This window comes from Sarcophilus harrisii, chromosome 1 (genome assembly GCF_902635505.1).
Source record: "Sarcophilus harrisii chromosome 1, mSarHar1.11, whole genome shotgun sequence".
NCBI classification, from domain to species: Eukaryota; Metazoa; Chordata; class Mammalia; order Dasyuromorphia; family Dasyuridae; genus Sarcophilus; species Sarcophilus harrisii.
The window spans coordinates 288,330,895-288,347,881 of record NC_045426.1 but is presented as its reverse complement, the minus strand read 5'-3'; the positions used below and the strand labels follow the sequence as shown (position 1 = coordinate 288,347,881).

General features: G+C 33.2%; 1 protein-coding gene across 4 annotated transcripts in view; it reads right to left on the bottom strand.

Annotated features, from left to right (window-relative positions):
* TJP2 (tight junction protein 2) overlaps positions 1–16,987 on the bottom strand; it is a 113,123-nt gene that overhangs the window by 29,651 nt on the left and 66,485 nt on the right. For all 4 annotated transcript variants that reach the window (XM_031943540.1, XM_031943528.1, XM_031943533.1 and 1 more), the window contains exons 2-7: positions 15,169–15,222; positions 13,209–13,333; positions 8,537–8,639; positions 6,959–7,508; positions 2,044–2,147; positions 1,086–1,239 (exon numbers count right to left, since the gene is read on the bottom strand). In XM_031943540.1, the coding sequence (XP_031799400.1) occupies positions 1,086–1,239; positions 2,044–2,147; positions 6,959–7,508; positions 8,537–8,639; positions 13,209–13,333; positions 15,169–15,213 (1,081 nt within the window). In that variant the 5' untranslated portion in view covers positions 15,214–15,222. The remainder of the gene's footprint in view (positions 1–1,085; positions 1,240–2,043; positions 2,148–6,958; positions 7,509–8,536; positions 8,640–13,208; positions 13,334–15,168; positions 15,223–16,987) is intronic.

Below are 16,987 nucleotides of genomic sequence, written 5' to 3'. Positions count from 1 at the left end.
CACTCTGCTGCTTGTAATATTCAAGAGCTCTCCAGAAGGCACCAAATAAAAATCCAAATTTCTTATTCTGATATCTTCTATGATCTTACTCCATTCTATATTTCTAGGTTTATTTCACATCATTCCAATTCATCCACTTTAGGTTTCAGGGAATCTGTACTTCTCAGTTATTTGTCAAATTTCCCCACTACATTCCCCTACCTTTCTACTTTTGCTACTGTAGTTACCTAAACCTAGAATGACTTATCCGTATACTTCAAGATCCAGCACAAATGCCCCATCTACCAGGAAGTCTTTCCTAATACCCAGGTTCTGATTCACTACCATACTTTAACAATGAACTAAGGATGACATCTCCTTTCTCTGAAGTAGAACTTAGTTATAATTTTTAAAAATTTATACTATGAGAACAATTTGTTGGGGCAGCTAGGCGGTACAGTGGATGGAACATTACCCCCTGAATCAGAAAGACCTAAGTTCAAATTCAGCCTTAGATACTTAATAGCTGTGTGATCCTGGCAAGTCACATAACCCTGAAAACCTCCTTTGTCCCTTTCCCTCATTTCTTAAAGGTAGAGAACCTATATATAAAAAATATACAATTTCCTTGAATTTCAAGGTTGGGGAAAACAAGGACAGAACTTTACTCAAAATTTTATATTATCCCTTTCAGTTTATATTCAATATATTTGCTGAATGCCACAAATTGTCACAAGGAAGAACAATTAGAAAATTCTTAACTTTAATTGTATATAATTTGAAAGGGATAATCGTTCATATTAGGAACAAGTTTTGCCTGAATACAGGCTATTAGTTTAAAGTAACCCCCTTTGGAATTTCACAAATATGTTTGATTTTCCTGGGAAAAAGACCAAATAAGAAAGGATTACTTAAACTAAATTTTACTAACCTTCTGAAATTAAAATATTAACATTTAAATATGAAACTGAATTTTTAAATTATTCCTTGAAATCTTATATGTCTATATCTGTCCTTTTCTAAATGGTTTTATGTACGTGGACAAAGAAAATAAAATAATTCTTGAAACTAAACTCACCTTTATGTCAGCCCAAATGCTATCTTACCTTCAATTTCTGAGTCACTGTCATGTAATGAAGGTATATTGATTAGAGTCTGCTTGCTGTCTCTCAAGACTACTAACTGGAGTTTCCCTCTTGATTTCTCTATCAGTTTTCGGGCATCAGCTAAAGACATATTTTCTGTTACAGTGCCATTGATCTGTGAACATCACGGACAATGTAAATATTCATTAAAAAAAACAAAAAAAAACAAATTATTTTGTTTTCCAGAAAATCCAGTAGATTTTTCAAACATTCAAACATAAGTGTAAGACCCAACTAGACTTAGGCTTAACTTTAAAGTTAATTCTCCCTCTCAAACAGCACTATAAAAACATTTATATACTCGATTTAAACTGTATTCTGCTTGTTCATAAAATGTGGCTTATCTAAATCTGTGGGATGACTTAAATAGTTCATTCAAAAGCAAAATGATTTTAAAGAATTAATCAAATGTTTGAATTTATTTTCTTAATTTTTCTCTCTCCTTGTGGGCGATACAAGCTTTCACAATATGAAAGGGAAAAAAGAAAGTACTTAAACCTTGTGGAGGAAAATAACACAACCCATTGCAACACTTTCTAGGTATTCTTAATATCTTTTTCAGAGAAAACAATAACATTCTTTTTCTCCTACTTCTCTTTACCTTCAAAATTTTATCTATTTTTAAAAAGTTTTATAAATATTTTGTATTTTCATTATAATATTTATAGATTGCTCTCATTTCATAAAAGGTATCTTGTAGTAAAGTAAAAACATTTAAGACTAATAATACATCTGAAAGTGCATGCAGTATTTTATCTCTATAACTCCCCACATTTCTTTATTACATGTTCCCCTCCTCCTAACTTCCCAACCCACAGAAAAAAACAGAAAAACAAATTTCTTGAAACAAATATTCATAGACACACAGATGGGGTCGCAATAGCATATGCTTATTTCACAATCTTTTACCTATACCTACTTTAAGAATTATGTCTCCTTCATGAAGATTGCCATCCTTAGTTGCAAGACCAGTTCTAGTCATTTCTTTTATGAAAATCTGACTCCCAAGTCTGAGTCCATATTCTAGAAATCAAAAACATATCCACCATTATATTTTATAGAAAGTCTGTGTTACTTCAGTTAATTGGGTAAAAAAATATTTTTAAAGTCATCACTCACTACTCCAGACTACCTGACATATAAATCATTCTCTTAAAACTAAAGATCAAAGTAGTTCTCAGAGGCATACTAACATATCATGTACTCAATTCAGATGGTACACAATTTAATTTATATTTGAAATTTGTTAGGTTGACCACAGTGTCATTTGAAAAGCCAAACTTTAAAGCTGAATTTCAGTAGAAGCAAAGAAAGGAAGGAAAGTTAAGCTATAGTATAAGAGTTTAACTTTTTGTCCCTTAAATTAATTCTTCAAATCCCTCATTTCCAATACAATTGAAGAAGTATCACTTCTGCAAAGTCCTTTTCCTGGTCTCTCCAGCTATACTGCAAACTTCTTTCCCTCCCCACCAGATTCAGCCTTGCCATCAAACTATTTTTCAGTGGGTTTGAACTGAGACTGAAAGAACTGTCAAATTATTATTATTGTATGTTACTTATACAATTAAGTAATGCTAAAAATATTTTAAAATATTGTCTTCCATTTTGCATTTAAAGCTCTACACAACTTTCAAAATATGTATAATTTTAACTTTTAAAAATAATATTACTTCAAATTTGCATTCCAAATAAAATATTACACTTACAACATCTGATTTTTGTTCTATAATTGAAAATTTTTCAGCGTTAAGCTTTCTGAAATTTAAAGTAAAAAAGTGGGGAAAGATCAGAAGAGAAGTTTGTGATACTTTGTATATTTTATAGTGCTACAGGTTTTAAATTCCTACGAATTTAACCCCCACCTTTAACTATTATTATTATTGTTAAAAATTGTTGGAACTATATCTGGGAAGGGAGTGTGTGCAAAAGGATTGCGAACAAGAGAAATTTCTATCTCATCCCCATTTTATTTTTATTTTTTAAAATAAATTATTTTTTTAATTATAGATTTTTATATATAAAACATATGCATGGGTAATTTTTCAACACTGACCCTTGCAAAAACTTCTGTTTCAACTTTTCCCCTCCTTCCCTCCATTCCTTCCCCTAGATGGCAGGTAGTCCCATACATGTTACATAAGTTAAAGTATATGTTGAATATAATATATATAGACATATTTATATAGTTATCTTGATGTACAAGAAAAATCGGATTTAGAAAGAAGGTAAAAATAAGTTGAGAAGAAAAAACAAAAATGCAAGCAAACACTAACAGAAAGAGTGGAAATGCTATTTTGTGGTCCATACTCATTGCCCAGTGTTCTTTCTCTGGGCTCACACCCCCATTTTAAACAGCAGTGTATCATATAAGTAAAATCATCAGATTTTATAAGAGAAAGCTTTTCAGGACCATTACTCTCTCTTTCAGATAACCTGACATAAACCATTCTTTTATAAGTGTAAGATCAAAATGATTCTCAGAGGCACACTAATACATCATGCACTACTTTTAGACATTCAATTCACATACCACACAATTTAATTTTTAACTTTTGAGTCAAGAGATTTAGATTTAAAATTCCAGATCTGATTTGTCTTCTATTTTTCAACTGCAAAATGGAAGAACTATACTAAACAAATTTAAGGTCCTTTCCAGTTCTAAATAAATTATGAGTTATTTTATTCTCTGTCTCCCTTTGAAGCTCAGCTGAAGTATATCTTCTTTTGTTTAGTTGTTTCAATTTTGTTCAACTCTTTGTGACGCCATTTTGGTGGATTTCTTGGCAAAGATAGAGATCTATACTAAAGATACTAGAGCTATTTCTTTTTCCAGTTCATTTTACAGGTGAGGAAACTGAGGCAAACATGCTTAAATACTTGGCCAGGGTCAGACAGCTAGTAAGTGTCCAAAGCCAGATTTGAACTCAAGAAGATGAGTCTTCCTGATTTCAGGGCCAATACTATCTCCACTGCACCACTTTGCTCCCCTTGCATGTGACCTTTCCTAATCATCCAATTATAAGTTCTCTACTGAACTAAAAAATAAAACAACAATAAACCAACCTCCTTTATATTTATGTAATAACAGATTATATTTACATAGTTGTTTTAAGTTTAGCAAAATGCTTTATATATGTCATTTCTTTTAATTTTCTTAATTCTTTGAAGTAAATACAATTTTTATTCACACTTTACACAACTGACAAAAGACTGATTTACTCAGGGTCACTTAATTAGTAAGTCTGAAGAGGATTTGAATTCATGTCTTCTTCACTCCAAGACAAGCACTCTATCCCCTTTGGTATTGGTATTAAACTCAAATAGAAACTGGGTTCCTAAATCAATACTATACATCCGAAGTCCTCTATGGATTAAATTTTGACTTAAGAAAATCACATATTATCATCTAAGTTTTATTGTTCTTAAATTTTATTTTGTTAGATATTTCCCAATTTGGTCCAGCCTTCATTCAGAAGTGTTCGTGATCTGTGGGCCAAGCATATGTTTTGAAAAATAAAAAGTTTTAATAAAAAAAAATAAAGAAATGGGGTGTAGAATGCTTATAAATGACAAAAAGGTTGACACATTTGAAGAAAGAAAAATTTCTAAGTGCAAAAATTGCCCCAAAGTAGAATTGCCTCACTAAGTAATGGATACCTTTTACTACAAATACTTTAAATGGAAGCTATATGACCACTTGTTTGTGACACTATAGAGAAGACAGTTCAAATATGGCAAGGAGTGGAGTCTTTCATCATTTTGATTCTGTGACATGGAAATAAGTTAGACAGATTTTTGTAGTTATCAGTTTAGTATCAAAGTAACCTGAAGTTTATAGTAACATGCTTTCCTATATTAAAATGCAGACTCTAGCCCTTTGTAGAGATTGATTCTTTTGGGGCTTAGTTGAATATTTTCCAGAAAATAAACCTAAGCACAGCTAAATGTTATTTCTCTTATTCTGAAGGTAGAGAAAATGACACTTAAATCACAAATGTACGAGGCTGAAATATGGAAAATGATACATCATCTAAGAATAGACAAGGAGAAACAAATGGGTATCCTAGAGCAATGATGCTGAATAAAAGCATCATAAGTTCAGTGGGGTAGGGAATAAATCAGAAATTCTGTAAGGTGAAATTCAAGCTGCTGGCATAACTCATTCGAAAAACATTCAACACTGAACAATGTGGCCTTATAATAAGTTCACTTATTTCTGTTCTCACACCTTTTCTAAGTCCTTCATTCATCATGGTAAGGAAGACTGCTTGCTTTGTGTCCTGCCATGGTGAATAGTTAAGGGTTTCATAGAATCTTTCTCCATTCTCCTACACTGAACTTTCCAAGTACAGTGTTAACAAAAGAGCCTGTTAAAAGGAGATTTCTTAACTTTCACTCTTAGTAATGTGAAACTTTAAATTGAGTCCCAGAAAATAACATTCCTGCATAATCCCTCAGTCAACCATTTCTATCGAGTTATATAACTAGACCCTTTATACTCTTTTATTAGAACAAATAACACTCCTCTCCCCTCAAAAAATATTTCAAAACTAATTGACATGATGTGTCCTTTGAATACCAATTAGATTTAAATAAAACTATATCTTTCTTGGGGTTATAAAAGTACAAAAATTTTGCAAAACCAAAATGAGCCTTGATAAAATAGGGCAGTTAGAAAGAAGGTAAAAATAACTTGAGAAGAAAAAACAAAAATGCAAGCATTTTTGCTAGAGACAAACAAGACATCCTTATAAGTTGCAGAGAATACCAGAAACCAGGGAAAAGCTAAACTAGAATTATATCAATCTAATTCTAGGCAGCTTAGTATCAATCAAGAAGATGGCAGAATAAGTGGATGACTAGTTTGGCTCATATTGAATAAACAGTCTTTGTCTCATATTTCACTTCTAAAAATACCCCCACCCAAACAAATACCAAACAATTAAACTTCAGTGGCTTTTATAGCAGATATACATAACTTTATGAATTAGATATGCCTTTTTAAAAGTTTGTATATAAAGAGAATCTGTGTTGAATACTATTTTTCTTTTACTTATAAGTTTGGACAAGAGTTTCTTTGGGGTAATAATCACTAGCAGAGAGAAGCATTGAAGAGGACGGCATCAAAATTATCCCTCTGTAGGCAAAGAGATTCTTTCAAAAAGAACATTAGAATGTGAATGTTAAAATTTTGGTCTTTTAAAATAAAATGTGCTTAAATGGTAAAATTGGTCTTTCAAAAAACATTTTTTTCTCAAGGAGGATAAAACCAGTCACTTAAAGACTGGTATCTTTTGTAGCAGCTTCTAAATCAAAACAATTTACTCTGGGGTAAATAATATTGATCTTTTCCCCCACAAATCACTTATTTCTTTCTTTAATTTGGACAGAGACATGGAATAGAAATAGAAGAATGAAAGAAAACAAGTGATTATAAAGACAGGCCTCTGCTAGCATGTTTCTTTGGTTGCTAAATCAGAAGGACACTCACTACAGTTGGATTCAGAAAAGCTGTTAAAATCCTACTTCCCCTACTTACTGCCTGTGTGACTTTGGACAACCTGCCTCACATTTGTGGGATGTAGTGTCCTCACCTATAAAATAAAAAGCTTAGACTAGATAACTCTTTTCCAATTTTAAACCCTATCAATCTAGAATCTAGGTCCAAACTACTTATGCTATTATCTCTTTTTATACCTTATCCTCTGATCTTTCTGTAGAGTTATTTTCCTTTAAAAGGAATGTGCCTTTGGATTTTTGCCTTTAAAAAAGATACCATTTTAATATTATAATCTTATTTCAGAAGAAATTTGCATATAATAAATCACCATTACCTTCACTGGATTTACTTTTTGTCAAAAGAACATCAATGGGTCTTTCTATGTCATGCTGCTCCATGTGATCTGGCTGATGTATCTCAGGAGTGGGACTTCGGGAATGCAGTTGATCTCGACTGTGGCTCTTCTTCATCTCATATCTAACATTAGCTGGATGTCTCTGGTTACATTCTCCAGATGGACTGTAATTCCTTCGATAACCATGGTCATAACCAACATCTCGATTAATAGGTCGGCCTCGGCTCTGGTCTCTCCTATAGTCCTGATCTAAACCCCTCTCTAGACTGCGGCCCCGACTCCGTTCACGGCTGTAGCTCCTTTCTCGGCCACCACATTGGTCATGAGGAAATCTTTCAGGGCTATTTTCCCAACTGCGGCTACGTTCTCCATTGTCACTGTGCCAGCTTCTCTCACTGTATCCACTGCGGGCACTTCTGCCATCGAACTCTGCCTGATCATCCATTACATGGAAAGCCCGTTCATCTGGATCCATAGAAGGGCTGCCCCTTAGAGGAGCAAGCTGTACTTTTCGGGGTCTTTTGACAACCTGTTGAAACATGTACTTGTAATGAAAATGTGAAATGGTCATAAAAATACCAATCCTATTAGTAAAAAATAAAATATATAAATTGATATTTATATCTATATTCATTTAATTATTCAAGTATTTTTTTCTCATTGATATTTCCTATTAACTTTAATGCATTTCTTTAGAACCAAAGAGATTGGTAATATTTACATTTGCTTCTTTTCATATCTGCATTTGCTTATCATGAGAAAGCCTTCTCATGTACCCACGCAGACAGCTTGGGTACTTGCAACAATGAAAAAACATATGCAGCAAAAAATATTAAATATAAAATTTGTCTTTGGCAGGGATGATAGACTATATATACAAAATGAAGACATATTGACAGATATGATCAATGTGCTCATTTGTTTTACTTATAGTCTTTAGATATAAGGATTCCATTGGAATATGAATAGGGAGAAAATTTTTTAGTTAGTCCTGTTTGGATGTAAAGGAAAAAAAAATAAATTTGTGTACAATTTTAGAGAAATAAAATAAAACCTGTCCCTTTGTTTATTAACACACATATAGTTTTGACTGCTAGAGGAGAAGCTGTATCATCATACTGTTGTTAAAGCTTTTTCAAAATTTATTTATAATAAACAACTTAAATATGTAGATCCCTTGTAAAATGTCTTAAAATTCTCTATTGTATTTTATTTTTACTCTTGCAGTATACTCTAATCTTTTCACAAAATATTTCATTTTTTAAAACAGGTTGTTATTGAGCCTACAATGATGTACTTTGGCAAATTAGAAGCTTATGGGAGATGGGAAGGGGAGAAAGAAGTTCTTCCATCTTCTCCTTTAATTAAAACCCACGGCACCCATTCCAAGCACATAATACATATATAAATACATACAAAAAAAGCATTAAAAACAAAAAACCAATTTTATTCTAGATTATGTAATTCCTTCAGACAATTAAAAGTTACCACTTTTTTTCTTCTGGGCAGAGAAACAAAAAGCTATTGAAACAAAACCAATATAAATCCATGGCTTACAATAGCAGCTATCTTCCCACTTTTTCTCAATTGTTGAACAGCAAATGAATGGGGTACATCCTCCATTGGGGTGCCATTAACCATAACCACTCTGTCATTTTCTCTATAAACAAAAATATAAAACAAATTGTGATAAACCACATCAATCCCAAGCATACAACAATTTTAAAACATTCAGTGAGTGATACTCATCAATGTCATCTGTTACAAGGAAATAAATTTTAACTCCACAGAGTTTTAAAGGTCATATCCATTTGAAATAATTTAGAAAACCTATTAGGGATGATCACAATATGGTGATTTTTTTTTTTATGTCAATGTAGTTTTCATTTATATTCAGTAAAAAAGCAGTCTTTAGGAGTCATGGGGAAACCTAATGATTCTTCCCTTTAAAAAAGTGAAAGTGGTTAGATATCTAGATGAAAAGAAGAAAAGGTTAATATTGTTTAGCTCCAGGCTATGTATCAATTCAGTCACTGAGTAAGGGACTCAAAGCTCAAAGGCTCCCAGAATCTGGGATAGGAATTCATGCCACAGAGTCAATGGTCTGCACAGACCATAAAATTAAGGCTTCAAAATTGAAGTAGAATATAGGTGGCAGTGACTAGACCATCTAGAACCAGACTCACCTAAAAGGTCTAATTAGTAGAATACTTTTCAGGCAGACCCATTAGAATATAGATGGAACTTGAAAACTATCTTTGCATGTATTTGGAAAAATATAATACTATTAAAAAAAAAAAAAGGAGATATAGGAATAAGTAGAAGAAACATTAGATTTCAAAGATCAGAGCACAAAGAACTTTAGAATTGGGGTGTATCACTCTGAGATACCAGTACACACCTGTCAGATTGGCTAAGATGACAGGAAAAGCTAGATGAATGTAGGAGGGAATGTGGGAAAACTGGGACACTGATATATTGTTGATGGAACTGTGAACAAATCCAACCATTCTGGAGAGCAATATGGAACTATATTCAAAAAGTTATCAAACTGTGCATACCCTTTGATCCAGCAGTGTTTCTACTGGGGTTATATCCCAAATGGATCTTAAAGGAGGGAAAGGGACCCACATGTGCAAAAATGTTTGTGGCAGCCCTCTTTGTAGTAGCAAGAAACTGGAAACTGAATGGATGCCCATCAATTGGAAAATGACTAAATAAATTATGGGATATGAATGCTATGGAATACTATTGTTTTGTAAGAAACAATGAGCAGGATGATTTTTCAGAAAGGCTTGGACAGATCTACATGAACTGATGATAAGTGAAATGAGCAGAACTAGGAGATCATCTGATACAAGGCAACAAGACTATATGATGATCAGTTCTGATGGACATGGCTCTCTTCAACATTGAGATGATTCAAACCAGTTCCATGTGCAGTGACAAAGAGAGTCATCTAAACCCAGATAGAGAACCATGGGAACAGAGTGTGGAACACAACATGGCATTCTCACTTTCTCTGTTGTGATTTTGTTTTCTTTCTCAGTTTTTCTTTTTCTTCCTTCTTGATCTGATTTTTCTTGTGCAACAAGATAACTATACAAATATATGTGTGTATATATATATGTTGGATCTAACATGTATTTCAACACATTTAACATGTATTGGACTACCTGTCAGTTAGGGGAGGGGGTAGAGGGAAGGAGGGCAAACTTTGGAACAAAAGGTTTTCCAAGGATCAATGTTGGAAAAATTGCCCATGCATATGCTTTGGAAATAAAAAGTTTTAATTAAAAAAAAAAGAATCAGGATGTATCCCAAGACAGTCAATAGTATATCTTTTAAAAGAATTTCTACTTAAAGGGAAGAGAATAGGTCTAAAAACTTTCACAAGCCATGAGAAATGCAAGGTCTTCTAAGAATGAATGCATAAGCTGGAGCAGTACTATAGGAAAATGAAATATACCTTTTTCACAGTACCTGTATAAGACTTCTAATCCATCTTGAAAAGGATCCAGCACACTAAGACATAGCAGTCTAGTCAGCCAAAGCTACAACAAAGACATTGGAACTGACCCAATACTAAGAAGGGGGAAAAAATCCTAAGAAACACAATTTAAAATACTTAGGTTTGGGGACATTCTAAGAATATCTACAATTTCCAAAACATACTTTTTTGTCTGTTACTAAATGCTTCCTAGCCTTTAGAAGAATGTTTTTCTTGTACTGCTTTGTAATTAATTTTTTTTTATAATACAAAACTTTGTACTAGGATCAGGTGAACTGGAAAAGGAAGAGGGTTAGATTACTGCTCTCCTGCTAGAGTTGCCAGAAACACCCAGGAGATGGAATTAATCACCCAGATTTTAGGCCGGAGGTCAGAAAATGAAATAGTCACATGGTAGAGGGCAAGGATTCTGATCATCCTTCTCCCTCCAGGTACACACTAGGTAGCATTAAACTGACACCTTAAGAAGGATTGGGTTGTTAAGAAAAGCTTTGCCATTATATATCTATTTCCTGGAAAACAAAACAAAAAATGTAACTCCTGTAACATAGTAGCTTAAAAAAAAAAAAATATATATATATATATATATATATACACATACACACATATATAAATGTGTATTTTCCTAACAGTGTTCTACTATAATATTTCTCTTGTAATTCTATGCACTTTTAAAACATTACATGGAAAAAGGAACGATACCTTTCAGGAGACAGCCAAAGATGTCCATGACAACAAAAAAGGTTAAGGACACTTGCCCTAGAGATTATCCTAACAGTCAAATTTGAGAACCTTACTTTATTAAATATGCAAGACTGCTGAAATGACATCTCACAGGCTCTAGTAGAACCCATGTGCCATGGACCCCTTCATTCAAATGACTTACTTTCTTGATCATTCCCCCCCCCCCAAAAAAAAAAAAAAAAAAAACTATCTAAAGACCACTGCAAAATTAGCTTTAAGAAAAAACTACACAACTGAATTTTCTAAAGGCAAAATCTAAAACTAGAAAAAAATTATGAACCATTTAACATTGCAATGTATTTTTTTTCAATAAGGATAGCAACATTTAGTAAACTAATGCTTCAGAACAATCTGAGTAAATGATTCTTAGGGCTAATTCTCAAGAGGAAATTTAGCTCACTCACTTCAATAAAGGTTCTCTATGTGAAATTCATACATATTTTAAAAGAGAGAAAAATAAGTTTGAGAGAGTGTTATTGAGGAGAAAATAAAAATAAAAGGGAGATTTTTATTGTTTCTTTCTCTCCATCATACCCCATAAAACCAAAGATTTCTCTTTGCTTTTTATTTTCCACTTAAATATTATTCCATGGTGACATGGTCTTTTGATTTAAGATGTAGCCAAAGTGGGAATGAGAGTTCAGAGAACAATGTTTTGGAATCTATATTCTGAATTCTCTTCTATAAATACACCAAAAAATAGAGAGATTGGATCTATGATTTCACAGGTTTAGCCATGAATCATAGGTGAGGAAACTCACCCTGCCTTCTTTGCAATTAATTGTGTTGAATACTAAAATGTCTTTGAGTACCAAGAAGTTCAGTGACTGGCCAAGTATGAAAGGTTAAGAGTTGAAGCCCTTGTCTTCCTGACTCTGAGACTAGCTCTCTACCCATAATGCCAGATCACTTTACATATAGAACTTTCAACCAAGGTTCCTTAATCTTGGGTCCATGACCATGTGTTATTGAGAGAGAGATTGAGACAAAGAAAGACATAGAAAGAAAATAAACTTTATTTCAATATAAAGATTTCCTTTATAATACTAGGTATTTAATTTTATGCACTTAATTTCTGAGAAGGCATCACACAAAAAAAGATTACAAACCTTTACTCTAAGCTTTCTATCAGTCCAAATTATCTTTGGATCTATTTTACATAGTTGTAATAATTGCATACATATTATATTTTTGCCTGAAATTTCAAATATTTATTTTCATGGTACATATACATTTAATTTTTAATATTTATATGGCATTGTATCTGATTAATATAGCATAGTTGCTTATTTACTCCCCAATGGTCAGATCTTTATGCTGTTTCCTCTCCACCTACCCTCAATTATACAGGTACTCAAAGGAACATCTTTTACACAAATTACTCTTCCCCTTTCTAAAAATATAATTTCTTGGGGGATAAATATAAAAGTAAAGCCAATGGATTAAAGAGTATATTAATGGGAGCAGCTAGGTGGCACAATGGATAGACACTGGCCTTAGACACTTAACATTTCCTACTTGTGTGACCCTAGGTATGTCACTAAATCCTAATTGCCTCAGATAAAAAAAAATCAAGCATCCAATAGTAAACACTCAAAAGGGTGTATGAATGGTTTTGTGGTTCTAGTTACATTTTCATAGGACACAAGATGATAGGAAAGAATCTTAGAGGTAGCTGAATACTACTCCATCAATTACACTCCAAAAGGAGATACAAAAAGATTTATAATACTAAGAGCAATGTTTCTGATTGAACTTTTTACATGTATCTTTTCTCATTTAAAAGATGTTGAAAACTTAAGAATTATTTTCATTTACCATTTATTTAGTAAGGCTTATGCACTAACTTTCCCACGTCCTGGGCACATTATAAACTCTAAAAAGAATTCTAATTTAAAATAATTATATTCTTTAAATAAAAACCTTCTTATCTGTAGATAAATCTGTAGGGGAAGAAGAAATAAAGACACTTACTGAAGTAGTCCATCTGCAGGCCCACCTGGAAGTACATCTGAGATGACAATCGAAGTTTCACCATTTTCAAAGTGAGGGTTGTCCCTTCCCCCAGATACAGCGATACCAAATCCCCTTTTGGAATCCTTTTGTGATGAAGAAAAATTGGATGAGAAAAGTTAGCAGAAATTCATTCCATGTAGATTATTCATATTTCAATATAAAGACTCATAGGAATAGGGGTAAAAGCAGTTGCCAAAATTGTAAGTCAAAAAGTATGCCACAGTTTGTAGGCAGAATTAGAATTTCAAAATCCTCATTTAAATGATCCCATCTTCTAAAATCTAAGATGGAAAAATGGTAATATTGACCAGGACATCAATCCAAGCTAGCAGAAGATATAAGGTATTAATTAGTATTAATATCATTATTTTGATAGGAGCAGAAAAGGCAAATGTTTGAGTCATATTGGCCTGAAAGAAAACTATTTCCATCTGAGCTTACTTATATGAGTAAATAAATCCATGAAATCCTGAGTTTTACTGAGACTTTCGTTGGATATCCAAGGTGAAAATTTTCATAATAGTATCATGATATTATTTGCCTAATATTTTAATGAAAATATTGCTCCCTTTTCCATCTAGCATCTGTGAGTCTAGATTTTTGTTATATCAAAACAAGGTATTACAATAGAATGAATGCTAAAGTAGATATGTTGTCTTCTATTAAATCAGACCTTACAAAAAATATGTGAAAGTGTCATCCTTGATGAGGTCCTGAATGGTGTTTTGGACCAAGAGAAACTAAAGAACTGATCTCTGAGGCAAGCAGGTAGAAGGTACTGATGGATCAGTTTAGCTCCATGGTCCTACCCACTGGGGAGGTCATTCTGAAGTCATTCAGTCTGAAATCCAAGTTATGTCAAACTCCTGAGACCCATCCTATGTAGAGATCTCCAGCAGTCTCACCTTGCCTGTGAGACCTTGCCTCACTTCTGCCCTGTCAGAAATCCCAGTCATGTCAACTGAGATTAAATAAAACCTCTTGTGAATCATCCCATGGGCTGCTACCTTTCTTTGGGTCAGTCTGCCATGACACTCTGCCTCATGGTATCTTTCTCCTTACACTCCTCCCCCTACCCACATAGTATCTCCCTCTCCCATAACTCCACTATGCTTCCCAACCCCACTTCTCCTCCTTACAATTAACTCTTTTAGTATGGTAAGTCCCTTTCAGGATTTAGCCTCTCAGCTAAGGGGATGCCCCAATCCCATGGGATGCTCTCTTTCTACTGGGTAATTGTGAGTTCTACTGAGGAACTTGTCTTTCATATGCTCTCCTACTCTATTTCCTATTTATTATTCCCAGTGTCTATTGTATCCCTTTATTTTGTCTGTAACCTATTCCCCTAAATAAATCTACCTTTTGCCAAAGAGAATGGTCAATGTGAATTCTTCACATGACCGAACCCCAACTTTTGGTGCTTTTCATCATTTGGTGACAAATCCCACATCACAGACCACATCAATCCTCATCTTTTTTGTTTTGGAAAAACTATTTTTCATAAAAATATTACTTGTGTTAACTTTTAATGGGCATACTATTGTTCTTTTCAAATGAGTATTTTATATTTCTATTCATTTTTATACCCCAAATAGTAAATATCTATATGACAAAGCTCTTGGTCTTCAATAATCATTAAACTTTTAGGAATCCTCAATAATTTTTGATATTTCAAATTTCAAAATATTGAAAAATTCTGGTAGGGAAATCTTTAAGAAGGAAATTTTCTCAACAAATGCAAATTTGCAAGTCAGTGAGCCTTTCTGCCTCAGTTTCCTCAACTCTAAAATGAGTATCTACTTCATAGGGCTATTGTCAGGATAAAATAAGATAATATGTGTTACCACAATAGTACCTAGAATAGATACTTACATGCTTTTTCTTCCCTAAACATCTGAAAGGCAGAAAAACCACTTACCTTTTGCAGTGTCACAGTATACTGCTCCCATACCAGCTCCTCCATGCCTGGAGCCTATAATATAATAAAAAGATCCAATTAAAAATCACAACAGTATAAGTACTGAGACTGAAATGAGAGTTCACAAATTTATCAACACACACTCACGGAATTTTGACACCCAGGAAGCAATAAATCTATTCTTTTGGTAAATAAAGCCTTGAAGTTGTTGGGCTGTTTCTTTGTTTTTTAAATTAGTGTCGTTTCTATTTTTTATACCCGTGTCCTCCAAACTAAAAGATCATCTAACTTCAAAATCAGACAAGAAAATGTAAATTCAGAAAGATTAAATTATAATCCCAAAGTCACACAGCTAGGAAACAATATCCTGATCAGAACCAGAACCTAGCTTTCCAGATTCTCTGCCTTAGTCTCCCAATCATACACCACAAACATTTAATAATTTCCTGGACATCTCCAGCTATAATGGTAATGGCCAAAGTAAAAATAAAAGATGACCCTGAACTTTATGGTTTGTTAGCAGTTTTGGGAAAACATAGAACAGAAGGATTTTTGAAAGGAAGATTCTAAACAATTTCTTTAATTCATGCTATCTCCCTGGTTTCCAGTAACTCAACAGAGTACCCTAGTAATTATCTTTTACATTGGCCTGAATCACTACTGAGAAAGAAAGATTTGTGAACACAATAAACTGGAGCAGAAACAGTGGCAACAGTGTGGTTGTTTATCGAAAAAAAATGACAACCATTCCCCTCTAGGTTCCACAAAACGTGAATCTTCAAAGAAGACAAAACATTTGTAAATGACCAGAATTACTTTGTGTGAATTTCCTATAAGGACTTTCTCCCACACCCAGTGCCTTTCAGGCCTGGAGGCTTTACATTATTCCTTTTCAAAGCACCAAGGTAATTGAAACACTAGTTTCAAAATCAAGCCAAAACACTTACTTTCTTAAAGGTTTTTGGGAAGGAAACCAGTTAAATTAGAAAAGAAACAATAAATACCCTATTTACTCATTTCATCTCAGATTAAATCTATTTACGAAATAATGCAATGATATTTAAATTAGTATAATTTTTTTTAATCTGCTCAACTAATTAATGTGTGGAGTAACTTACTAGAATGTTTGCATTATTCCAGAGGTAGCTCTACTTTGGTAATAAATTTTCCAAACACAAAATACTGGAGGAAAATTAGGACTATTTATCTGGATTTACATACATCCCGAAATGAGGTGAACTTGTATAAAACACTTAACTGTACTCAAAAGTAGAATTAATTTTTTTTTAAAGTAAAATGGGGATTAAGAATGTATGCAAGGATGTACAAATGAGACAATAACTATAACAAGGACTTTGGGAATCATAAAATATTATAAAAATGTTAGCTAGTGTCACTATTTCAAAAAACAGCACATTTAGAACTATGCCCTAAAGGTCTATAATCTGTGCAGCAATATCACTACAAAAGAGGGGAAAGGATCCACATGTGCAAAATGTAGCAGCTTTTTGTGATAGCAAGGAACTGGAAATTGAGTGAATACCCATCAATTGGGGAATGGCTAAATAAGTTATGGTATATGAAGGTAATGGAATATTACTGTTTTATATGAAATAATGAACTGATTTAAGAAAAGCCTGGAAAGACTAACACAAACTGATGCTGAGTAAAGTAAGCAGAACCAGGGAAATATTGTACACACTAACAGCAAGATTATGTAATGACTATGATACTTATCTTTCTTCAGCAACAGCGATTTAAGACAATTCCAATAGATTTGGGATAGAAAATGCCATCGGCATCCAGAGAGAGAACTAGG